The sequence below is a fragment of the Orycteropus afer genome, unplaced genomic scaffold, assembly GCF_000298275.1.
Source record: "Orycteropus afer afer isolate SDZICR_OR568_19922 unplaced genomic scaffold, OryAfe1.0 scaffold00065, whole genome shotgun sequence".
Lineage (NCBI taxonomy): Eukaryota > Metazoa > Chordata > Mammalia > Tubulidentata > Orycteropodidae > Orycteropus > Orycteropus afer.
In genome coordinates this window covers 6,989,047-7,001,929 of record NW_006921652.1, presented here as the reverse complement: position 1 = coordinate 7,001,929, position 12,883 = coordinate 6,989,047, and the positions used below count along the sequence as shown (strand labels likewise).

General features: G+C 41.7%; 1 protein-coding gene across 1 annotated transcript in view; it reads right to left on the bottom strand.

The window, feature by feature from the left end:
* Positions 1–12,883, bottom strand: part of ARHGAP25 (Rho GTPase activating protein 25) — a 106,114-nt gene that overhangs the window by 4,526 nt on the left and 88,705 nt on the right. The window contains exons 6-9 of the mRNA XM_042780841.1: positions 8,699–8,831; positions 7,140–7,213; positions 4,598–4,719; positions 3,530–3,726 (exon numbers count right to left, since the gene is read on the bottom strand). Coding sequence (XP_042636775.1) covers positions 3,530–3,726; positions 4,598–4,719; positions 7,140–7,213; positions 8,699–8,831 — 526 coding nt within the window. The remainder of the gene's footprint in view (positions 1–3,529; positions 3,727–4,597; positions 4,720–7,139; positions 7,214–8,698; positions 8,832–12,883) is intronic.

Here is a 12,883-nt window from a genome sequence, read left to right as displayed (position 1 = left end):
ACTATGGAAGTAGATTGCCCAACCTTCCTTCTGAGGAGTGGCTAGTGGGTTTGAACCACCAGCCTTCTGGTTAGCAGCCAAGTGCCTTAGGCACTATGCTATGAGAGATATGAACAAAATAAATCAACACATGACAAATCAAAAAAGAAATGACACACTTGCAAAAGCATTTGCAATGCATATCACAAACAATGAGCTACTCTCCTTAATACATAAAACTCATAAAAATTTAGAAGAAAAAGAATAACAACCAATATAAATATGAACAATGAACAATATCAGAGAAAACATATAAAAATAAATATATAATATAGAGAAAAACATGTAGCTGGCCCTTAAATATAAAAAGAGATGTTCAACCTCTCTCATAATAGGAGAAACCCAAATTAAAATTACTGAAATACCAGTTGTCATCTATCAGATGGGCAAACTCTCAAAATCTGACAAGAAACTTTGCTGGTGAAACTGTAGGGAAATAGATTCTTTCATGCACTGCTAGTGGGAGTACAACATGGCACAATCCTTCTTTAGCAACTTTTATTAAAATTACATATTACAAATTCATTTGCCCCTAGACCCTACTTCTGAGAATTTATCCAGAAATATATCTGTGTGAATGAAGCCCAGTCAGGATTACTCACTGCGATCTTGTTTAGTGCAAAGGGCTAAAAGCAACCTGTTACGGATTGAACTTTGTCACTCCTCCCCCCAAAATGTGTTGGAATCTTAGCCCCTAGAATATAATCCTATTATAGAATAGATATAATCCTATTTGGAAATAGGATTTTCTTTGTTTGTTCAATGAGTCCATATCAGGGCAAGGTGTGACCTAAGCAGGATCACTTCTGAGTTATAAAAAGAGCTGACTTGACACAGAAGCGTAAGCACAAACAGGAGGAACACAGATGCCATGTGAAGACTACCAAGGAACTCTGGGACTACAGAAGCCAAAAGAGACAAAGATCTTCCCCCAGAACCAGCAGATAGAGAGCATTTCCCTAGAGTCAGTGTCCTGAATTCAGACTTCTAGCCTCCCAAACTGTAAGAATATAAATGTCTGTTCTCTAAAGCCACCCACTTGTGGCACTTCTATTAGAGCAGCACTAGGAAACTAAGACACAACCTGTCCATCAATGGGGGCTGGGTAAGTAGATTGTGGTCCATGCATACAATGGAACACTATGTTTTTGTTTTTGTTGTGTGCTATCAAGTTGATTCCAACTCTATTGCAACCCTATGGGATAGAGCAGAACTGCCCCACAGGGTAATCTCTGCGGGGGCATATTGCCCAGGTCTTTTCTCCTGTGGAGCAGCTGGTGGGTATGAATCAGTTGAGTGCTTAACTACTGTGCCACCAGGTATCCTTGGAACACTAAGCATCTGCCCAAAAACCGAGATTGCAGGAGGTAGCTCTCTATGTACTGACAGAGAAAATCTGCAGGATATATCATAAAGCAGAAAAGAGCAAGAAAGAAACTCTGTTGGTGTGTATGCATGTGTGTGTGTGTGTGTAGAGAGAGAGAAACACATACAGAGACATACATACATATAAGAGGCTACATTTTGTGTAAAAAGGAGAAAAATAAGAATTTACATTAATATCTGCTTATATTTGCATAAAGGAGTAAGAGAAGGATAAATAACAAACTAACAAGGACAGGAGGGAGAGAGAGGGAGGATGGTGATAGAGAAGGGACAGAACTTTTCAAAGTACACTTGCATCTATCATCTTGAATTTTTGAACCATATGTATATATATTTTAAAATTAAATTAGAAAGAAAGCCAGAAAGAATGAACCTTAAATGTAAAATCAGAAAACCTAGGCTCAAGGTCTCCCTCTAACCATTCTAGCTAATCATCTGCCTTAGCAACCCCATTTTTAGAGTCAGAAGCTCCTGGGCCTTAACGTGAGAACTAGATCCAAGTCCTATTCTGAAAAATGCCAGTGCTGCTACCTTGGGCCAGCTGGTCAACTTCTCTCTAAACCTCCGCTTTTCAACCATAAAATATGGATGATAAATTCTGCCCTACAGAGTTAGATTGAGGAGTCCTGCGATGTCTCTTTAAATTGCCCAGCACAATTTCTGCCATTGTTGTTGTTGTTGTTATGTGCCCTTGAGTCTGCCCGACTCCTAGCAACCCCTCCTTGGGTTTCCATAGCAGACAACAAACAGGGGCTCTGGTAGTGTAGTGCCTAAGGCACTTGACTGCTAACCAGAAGGCTGGCAGTTCAAACCCACCAGCCACTCCTCAGAAGGAAGATGGGGCAATCTACTTCTGTAGTGATACTGCCTTGGAGGCGGGTATCCAAGGAGAGGTCGCTATGAGTCAGGTCTGACTCCACGGCACATAACAACAACAACAACATCATCTGTCAAATGAGCATAACAATGATTTTCTTAAGGACTGCTGGGATGATTTCACTAGATGCAGAATGGGCATTTTCTAAATTTTAGTAATTTCAGAAACATGTTGTTGTTGTTGTTATACGCTGTCGAGTCGGACCGGACTCATAGAGACCCCTCCTTGAGTTTCCGAGGCAGTATCACTACGGAAGTAGATTGCCCAACCTTCCTTCCAAGGAGTGTCTGTTGGGTTTGAACCGCCAGCCTTCTGGTTAGCAGTCAAGTGCCTTAGGCACTACACTACCAGAGAAACATAGTTTGTTAATAAGATGTATTGTATATAGACAGATGTCACCTAAGAAAAATCATAGCCACTACCACTACCTATCTTTTTGTCAATACTTTCTTAATTACTCTCAGGATTTATAGTACTTGCAAGGTAACTTAAGTTACCTGGTCAGCCAGAAATCTTGAATTTTTTTCTTGGTCATACAGAAAGAATCAAGCTGCTACATAAAGTTCACACGTCTTTTTACAAATATGTGTCCCTATAAATATATAAAAAATTTGACCTTTATAAATCATTGCCCTCAAATAATCTAAATTTCAGAGTCTGCAGAGTTTTTGGACACTGGGAACGTGAGCCCCAACACTTCAGTACAAATGAGGGGGCTGACATTGCTGAGAAGGCTTATCAGGGAATGAGAAATATTACACGAACTCATCACATCGCTAAGAAAGAAATCACGTTTCATGGGTTAGCAGGAAGCCAATGCTTTCTGGCCTTTCAGAAGGAATTTTCAAGAACTCTCACCAAAACATTTACAATATATCTGTATTTATATGCCATACAATATGGTATTATACATTTTTCTTTTCTCATTGCACTTCCCTGTGTTTGAAAGAATTTCTCTTTCAGAGTGGGCTGCAGTAAGGACCCTCATTGCTCAGTCATTGGGTGACTGACACACATGCCACTAACCATATATCCAGGATTCCTTGGGCACTAACAGAGACTATATGAAAGAGTACAGGCTTTCAAGATGTGTTCCAATGAGTTTGAACTAGCTGGTCCCATTGCCACAGCAAAATACCTAAAGTTGCCATTCCAGATCAGCTTTTACATGGAATAGCCTCAACTAAAGGAACAGACGTGGAAGAAGGGAGTCTCTCAATACCTTACCGTGTTATTAAAGCTGTCTGTCCGAGAAATTGAGGGGTCCTCTGTGGCATCCCAGCCCACAGAGCTTCGGGCCACTGGAGGCTTCTTAGGGTCATTTTTCTGGGCAGGAGGTAACAGAGGTGCATCTTTGGACTTGGGGAAGAGGACTTCATGGTCTCTAATCATCATAGTCATTACCCTTTGGATCTGAGGAGTCCCTGAAGGAAAGAAGAAAAGAAGTATTTGTAGCGCTGTACCCCGGCAGGAGGTAGGCAGCCCACAAGGGTCCCCACCCATGTGATATCTCCAAACCTGACTCTAAAACCACAAGGACAGAAGGGACCTCATATGCAGATGATGAGAAGGCACTTTGCTCCTCACAGGAACCCTCATAATTGTTGAGGTGAGGAGTTGTACTGTGAAAGGGGTGGGATAGAAAAATGATATAGAAGTGGGGTGAAACAAGGAGCTGTTCAGATTATTTTCAGCTTACAGTCTGCTGGCGCAGGACGTAATCAGGAAAATCAATATGTAACAGGAGGCAATATAACAGGAGAGAAAATGAAGACATATTTCTCTCCTGGTGTGGTCCTCAATATGACAGCATATTTTCTTATCGGCTTCATAGATAGCAGATATGTGCCTGGCATACTGTCCCCCCACAACAACAGCAGACATCAGTACTTTATGCTAGGACATTTGCTCACTGAGTAAGACACAGCCTCAAAATCCTTCTCAATACAGCTTTACAAGCAGTCTTTGTGTGAGTTGGCTTATAAAATAAAACCTATTTGCCTTCTCTGGCTAAGGGGATTTAAAAAGTAATAAAAGACTAGCTAACAGTTTTAGTGCCAGATTCCTGTAACATGCAAGCACTGGACATATCTCTTAAACTCTTAAACTCTCTGTTCCACTGTGATCTGGAAAGTGACATAATTCCTGCCCTGCCTATCTCAAGGTCTGTAGTATGACTCAGATGAGATGATCAGTTGAAAATGCTTGGTAATCTGCAGAGCAGTGCACACACATAGACAGTATTATGGAATTGTTAGGATGTGCTCCATGCCTACTCCAAAGGACCAGCCATACCTCTCATGATCACAGCAGGGTCTTCCACCTTCGATCTGATGAGATTCACTCCTATCACAGTGGCCAGGTTGTCCACGCTCATCTTGTTAACTGCACAGTTCAGCTGGATTTCATGGAGAAACCTGTGGGCAGCCAAGAAATCCCACAGTGGAAAACAGGAAGTTGCCAGAAGGAAGCTCTTCAAGGTACTAAAGAAATCTCAGAGATAAGTCTCAACTATTTCCTACAAAAGTTGCCTACAAAAGTTTAGCTAGATCCTGAAAGATTCAAGAGTAGGAAAGGAAGAGAAACCAGGAGGGGCCTTCCTAGCTGCTGCTGGTGGGTTGAGGTTGGGAAGGTGGGATGGGGTTGGGAGGGTGGATAGGGAACAACATTAGCAGGAGGTTGGATCCAGTTCAGAGAGCTAAAGGGAGACTAGAAGGACTAGACCAGATATCTGACTGCCCCTTGTCCTGCCTGTATAGGCTCTTCCCAAAGACTCCCAATACTCATCCACCCAAGTCTCCAGAGAGAACATTATTATGAGAAAGTCTCCAAGATGAGGAATCATACTATTGCCTTATTCTCAAATTCCAATTAGAGCACCAAGCATCTCTAACTCTCAGTAGGTGCTCAATAACCAACGATAAATTTTTACTACAAGATCCACTTTACAACAATGAATTTTCCACACATTTTGGCATGAAACTCTCAGATTCACTGCAAAAAAACTGAACAGATCACGAAAGGAATTTCTAAATAATCTATATCTCTAGAAAGTATTTAAAAATGGATAGACTGAAACAATATAAACACAGAGACTTTATTAAACTAATGGTGGTCTGCTCAAATGATGAAACATTATGAAATATTTTGGAGTAATTTATAATCATATTTTATGTCACAGAGGAATGCTCATGGTATAACATTAAGCAAAATAAAAGGCAGTACTATATATATATATATCACATACATGTATGTTCTGGTGGTATAGTGCCTAAGAGCACTTGACTGCTAACCAGAACGCTGGCGGTTCAAACCCACCAGCCACTCCTCGGAAGGGAGGTTGGGCAATCTACTTCTGTAGTGATATTGCCTCAGAAACCCAAGGAAGGGTTGCTATGAGTTGGGTCCAACTCAATGGCACATAACAACAACAACATATATACACACACAAATACTCAAACACACACATACACATATATATGTATAGATAGCTAGGTAGAGATAGAGCTATAATTCCAATTTGGTATTTAAAAAGTATTCCCATATACTTATGTTGATGTATGAAATGATTTATCATAGAGTGTGGTGGTTATGTTTGTGTGTCAACTTGGCTGGGCCTGGTTGAGTGGCTGGGCAGCTGGTGGTAGTTATTCCCCATGATGAGACTGGCAATCAACTCCATGGTGGGATCTACCACAAGCAGCTGAGTAGCTGCTTTGGGTATGTGGTCTGCTTCCCATATATAAGAAGCAGCTTTGGAAATAGTCTCTAGCTTATGGCACCTTGAACCCTGCATGTAGCTGTGTTGTTGTTCAGAAGCCTGCCATGCTCTACTGACCTTGGGACTTAACAATGGACTTGAATTAATGGCCTGCTGTGTGGTTTGGTAACATCTGAACTGTGCCTTTTTACTTGTCAACCTTTGGCTTGGCAGCCTCAGCAGCCAGCAGCTGTCTGAGTGAAGAAAAGCCTCTAGCTCCAGTGGGTCAGGAGCAGGAGACAGAGCTGAAGCCCAAGGCTGAGGGGCTTTCAGCAGCCCCTAGAGCCTAGCACTTTGAACTCAGACATAAAGCCTCCAAATTGTAATAATAAACTCCTGTTTGTTAAGGCCATCCCATTTGTGGTATATTCCTGTCAGAGAGGTACTAGGTAACCAGAACATAGAGAGAAAATTCAGAAGGAAATACATCCAAGTGTTAATAGTGATTATTTCAGAGATTGCAGGCAATTTTCACTTTCTCATTTAAAAACTACTGTTATTCCCTGGTGTCCAAATCACACAAGTCACATTTATAATCTGGAAACCACAAGTCATTACTTGTTAAAAAGAAAGACAGATTTCAACTCCACCTGGAATGAAGGCCCGAGCCCCCAATCACTATGTCTGATCAATTCATCTGCTAGATGTTTCCATGGAGACAGTACACAGCAGGTCCCAGAAACAGTTTGGGGAAAATAAAAAGGGTGGCCTTGAATGAATGCTTTGGGGTGCTAAATTATGCTCAGAGTCAGGAAGATAGGAGAGAATTAAAGAAATATTGTAAGGATTCTGCATTCTCTTGCATGTCCCAGGACTCTGGGCAGCACTTGGGTAGCCCTGAGGCCTGACAGAGGAAGAATGTCCATTTTGCGCTGTCCAGAACTTTAGGGTATCCTTCATCTTACCTTGTAGAAATAGGAAGCTACCTCAGTGCTGTGACTAGATTTGACTTTCCAATTACTATACAGTAATCTCTGAGTTCACAGAGGAGCTCCCTCCTCCTCTCATGAGGATTTCCTTCTGACATGGCTGAAAGTGTGGCTCATCACCTTGGAGCTAACAGCAGGGAACTCTTACCTGCAGATGTAGCTCAGGAGGTTGTAGTTGTCTCGGGGCAGGATGGAGAGCTGTTTCATCAACTCCTGCTGAGCCTGGGAAGAGATTTTTGACACGAGTAAAGGAGCCTGCCCATTTGCCAGCTGAGACCCTGGAACATGAGCAGATCTGTGCAGAAGCCACGCTTTGGCTATCACTCCTGCTTCCATAGCTTTTTAATTTTTTTTAACTTTTTATTTTGAAATAATTATAGATTCACAAGAAGTTGCAATAAATAAATAAATAGTATAAAGAGCCTCATAGATTTTTATCCACTGCATTTTGTTGTTGTTATTGTCTGAAATTATATCCCCCAGAAACTGTAAGCTACTCCAAGGCAAGAGTTGGCGTGCCATCAGAACGTGTCTGCACCTGCACATAAAAGTTTGCTGAATGAATTTTTGGGATGTAGCATGCCAATAAAAATTGAAGCATAATCAAATATCTGAAAGTAACTTTAAAAGTGGTGAGAGAAGGACATTTCTGAGAAGGGTTTTGAGTAAAATTACTTTGCTGGGACACCAGGGCAGCCTGATCAAGCTGAGGCAGGGATGGGGGTTGCGGGGAGTACAAGGTTGGATTGTTCAATTCTGTGAGTATCAGCAATGCTGAAGGAATGCATATGCCAGGGAGAGAGGAAGAACACGAAGTTTTTATTGTTCTTTTCAGCCATATCTGCCTGTAAGTTCTGTAACCACCTTCTGTAACACTGCATACTTGTAAGAGCGCACAACTTCATATGAGACTGAGGACTTGCCTCCAACCTGAGCAGCTCCCATAACAGAACTCAAGGAAAGGTGCCTCATGGCCTTGTCACCCTGTAGGCAACACTTGGTGTAGACACTTGTATACAGGCAGTCCCCCAGGTTATGAACGAGATCTGTTCCTGAGTCTAAATCTTTAAGTGGAGCATATTGGTGAGTTGGAACAAATGCATATGGCTCTTATTTAGCCTTACATTAGTGCAAGAAAAGATTCAAAACCTTTTCAAAGATTTAAAAGCTGTACATGCAGCAAGTGAAGGTGATATGATGAGGAACTGTTGTGAATAGGGGTTGCTTCAATCATTTCAAAGTGACAGCAAATTTACAGGAAGCGAAGAGTTGTCAGTAAGTCAGATGCTGGTAACCTAGAGACTACCTGTATTCAAATTAACTTCACAAGAACTTCTAGAGTACCTGTTTGATTCCAAATACTGAGATATTTTTCTCTTCAGTTTAGTTAAATGAATTCTTTGAAAGGTTGGTATAGACTCACTCCTCCCAGCTACCACTCCCACCATATTTTCACCAGTAAGAATGCCTTGGTCCCTTTGCCCTGTCAGAAGTGTGTTGCCATTGATGAAGAAATATTCATATATGTTGAGAGTGAGAAAAGTTAGAAGAAGCAGGTCTACAGTCAGGAAGTTCAGGGTAGGAGTCATTGTCAGGGCAGACATAGGGCATAGGGGCTCCTCATCCAATGTTGCCTACCAGAGTAGTGTTCAAGAAACCAATTACTTTCTTCTAAAGCAAGACTACTAACTCTAATGAGATACAAACCTTTGCCTCATCTGCATTCATGAGCTGCCCGCAGAGCAGAAATCCCTCATACTGGCTCCAGGGAACCACCGGCTCCGGGAGGTCTCGGAGGTAGAGTTTTAACAAAGAGGCCACTGTGTGCACATCTGTGTCTCTGGAAGATAATAAGCAATGCTCTTTGAGAGGGAACTACCCTCACCTCCACCGTGGTTCTTCACTCACTAGAATCCTGGGTTCCAAAGGGAAGGTTTTCAGAGGAGTAGAATAGTTGGGATGTATTCCACCACCTGTCTGTTGGTTTGTTGTACTGTGGTGACTTTCATGTTGCTGTGATGCTGGAAGCTATGCCCCAAGTATTTCAAGTACTAACAAGGTCACTCATCATGGCCAGGTTTCAGCTGAGCTTCCAGACTAAAACAGACTAGGGAAAAAGACCTGATGTTCTACTTCTGAAAATCAGTCAGTGGAAAACCTGCGGATCAAAACTGAATATTGTTCTACATAGTGCTGGAAGATGAGGGCCCAAGGCAACACAATGGCTGCAACAATGGACTCAAGCATGTCAATGATCATGAACATGGAACAAGACTGGACAACATTTCATTCTGTTGTACATGGGGTTGTCATGAGTCAGAGATGATTGGATGGCAACTAATAACAATAACAAGAAAGATGTATCAGGCCAAACATTTTTGCTAATGTTCCTTCCTGCAACAACAGCGCCCAATACTTCTTCCTCTATCTCTTCCCCCACTTACCTCAAAGGGAAGTTCAAAGTCCCCTTATTCATTAAATTTTAAATATTTTAGTCTTCATTGATGTCTTCTTTCTCAAAGTCACTTGGTACCTCAAAATTAATCTCTAATTTTTTATGTGTTAATATCTCCATATCCATGGTTCATTGACCTCTTTAATTCCTCAGAATGCTCTAAATCATTCTGGCATTCATTCCTTCATTTACTCATTCACTCATTCAATCAATAAGCATTGAGTTCCTGCTACATACAAGATATTGTGCCAAGTGTTAGGATTTCAGAACAGATCTGAGGGATGCACAGGACGCCTGGCCTCACTGTGCCACAGGGCAGTGTGAGCCACAAACATCACCAGGTCCTAACAGTAGACTGCAATAGATGCCATGATAAGGAAAACACAGGAGCTAGGACCATATGGAAGTACAGAGAAGATGCAACCAATCCAGATTTGGGAAACTGTACCAGACTCTCAGACGAGACCCAAAGACTGATGAGGAGTTACATAAAAAGAGAGGTACAACACAGTTAACAGCATGTGTATCATATACTTGAAACTCATTAGTGAAAAAAAAAAAATGCTTATTCCCCTTACATCAAGAAAAACTAGGATTCTTAGGAGGCAATGCTGGTAGTTACTTCAATATGGTAAGAGGTCTAGACAATCTATGTCTCCTTGGTTTCAAGAACGTAAAATACCAGTACCAGCTATCAAGTCAACTGCAAATAATGGCAACCTCATGTGTGTCAGAGTAGAACTGTGGTCCATAGGGTTTTCCTGGCTAATTTTTCAGAAGTAGATCATCAGACTTGTCTTTTAAGGTGCCTCTTGGTGGATCTGAACCTCCAACATTTCAGTTAGTTAGCAGCTGAGCTGCTTAACCACTTGTACCACCCAGAGATTATGGATACAAAAATAAGGTAGGTAGAAAATGCTTCCTGGATGGGAGAGGAACCAAAAAACCAAACTCACTGCCCTCAAGTAGAGTGGACTCACAGCAACACCTCCTTGGGTTTCCGAGGCGGTATCACTATGGATGTAGATTGCCCCATCTTCCTTCCAAAGAGTGGCTGGTGGGTTTGAACTGCCAGCCTTCTGGTTAGCAGTCAAATGCCTTAGACACTGCATCACCAGAGGGTAAAATGAAAAGGAGGGGAAGAAGGGGGCCAGTAGAGATAAAGGAAAAAGAACAATATAGCTTGGCTATAAAGCTCTGTTTTTGCATTTCATGTAAACTTGTTTGTGTTTTGGACAACCAGTTGTTGAAGGTGTCTTCTGAAAAGCCCCCCCCACACACACACACACAGACACATACACACACAGCCCTTTGTAGCCTGTGAGCTCTCTACCTCAAAAGGAGAACAGAGCCTGGCACAGAGCCTTGTCTATGCTCCTCCACCTGCTGCTGCCCCAGGAAATGTGGGGTGGGAACTATTCACTTAATATGAGGATTCTGCTGAGTCACTGACTAAAAATACCACTGGGTAAAGCCAGGCTGGGAAAAGCACCTCTAAATACATATGGAAAAGTTCCAAAGGAAGTGCAGAAAGACAACCAGATTACAATTTGCTCAAGTGATATCACTTAGGATCCCTGCATCATGGTCCATACAACTGTCTTAATAGAAATCCAAACTTCTGGTTTGATTTGGGTCTTTCCCTCCACTCCACATCCAATTATTCTCCCAAATTGCCTCAATTCTACTATTCAAATGCCATATGAATCCCTCCTGACTTTTCCCATCCTGTTTCAGAATGCCATCATCTTTTGTAAGGATGACTGCCCCAGGTTCCTATCTGCTCTCCCTGCCTCCATTGTTCATGTACCAACCCACTGTCCATCGTATGGTCTAGCCTCAACACTCAAAACTCACCCATGGTATGAATGAAGAAAATGAAGAATTGGAAATGAGAAAAATAGTACAAATGATAAAAAAGAAAAAAAAAAAAAAGTACCTTTTGTTAGAATAGGCAAATGCACAGAAACCAAATTTTTTAGTGGTTCCCAGGGGCAAGTGAGAGTGAAAGGTGAGGAGTTACTGTTTAAGGGGCACTGGGTTTCTGTAAGGGTGATGAAGAAATTGGAAACAGTTAATGGTACTGGCTGCACAACATGGTGAACTAATTAATGTCACTGAATTGTACATATGAAAACGGTTGAAATGGAAAATGTTTTGTTTTATGTATTTTACTACAATTAAAACAAAATTCAAAACAACAAAAAAGTCTGTATCTTTTACAGAGAAATGAAAATAATAAAAAACGTAAACTACTAGATAGTTCATTCAGAAGAAACCAAGGCAGCAAAAATACCCAAGTTAGAAAAAAAAGGGATTATAACCACAGGTATAATATATGTATTTTAAAGTAATAATAAAGGAACACATGATAGTTATCTTGAAACAAAGAAACCAACAGAAAGCTTCCCAATTCATGTCACCAGACCCAGATAGTACCTATAAGCACCCACTGCTTAGCCAGCCTCTCTCTTCCTGCTTATCTGTTGGGTCTCAGCTTAAATTTTATTTTCTGTAGGGGAACTTCCTACAGCCACCAGACTGTGGCAAAGGTCCTCTGCTGTAAGATAACCTTGTAGGCACTACACCACCAGAGCTACTTTGTATACTCTATTTTCCCTATTTAGCTTATAGTATGTGAAAAATTATATAGCTACTTCATAAATTTTTGGTTTAATGTCTGTGTCCCCTTGTAATAGGGCTGATTCAGGCAGCACTGTTATGGTCTAAGTTGCCAGCATGATTTTTCTTGACTGTGCTATTCCTCCAACCCAGGGAAATATCTGTAAATGAATGAATTAAAAACAACAACAAAAAAATCAAGAACTAGTTCCAGGAAGATGGCAGACGAGGCACAAGGACTGCACAGACGCTCTTCAACAGAGAAAAGGGAAACCAATGAACACAGACACAGAAGATAATCTTGGACCCCGGAGCCTTGAAGGGAAGGATACAAAAGTGGACTAAACCCAACTAGCAGAAGAATTTGCGTGAAAATACCAAAAAAGGAGACACACGGAGCTGCGGTCTGGCAGTGGACTGAGCGACCCTGACGGCACAGACGACATGGCATGGAGATTCCCGAGTGGTGGTAGGACCTAAGAATTAACCCAAAAATCACCCTACTAGCCAGGGACTACACAAAAGACTGTGCAAGGTGGCTGGGGAGCAAACGGAGAAGGTGAAGAGAAAGGTGGGCTGAGTTGTGGACTTTTGTCAGTTCAGAGGGCGCCACCATTTTGTAGGTTTAAAAAGCGACCTGACTATTTTGGATATTCAAAGAGACAGCTCTCTCGCAGATTTCTGGGGCTTAAGAACATGTTCTGCTTTCCAGCAACCCCAAGGACACTCAGGGCCTGCAAGACTGAAAAGGTACGACATTCTTCTTGTTACTACACCCTACACCCACTTGGTGAACGGAGGTGTGGCCATCCCCA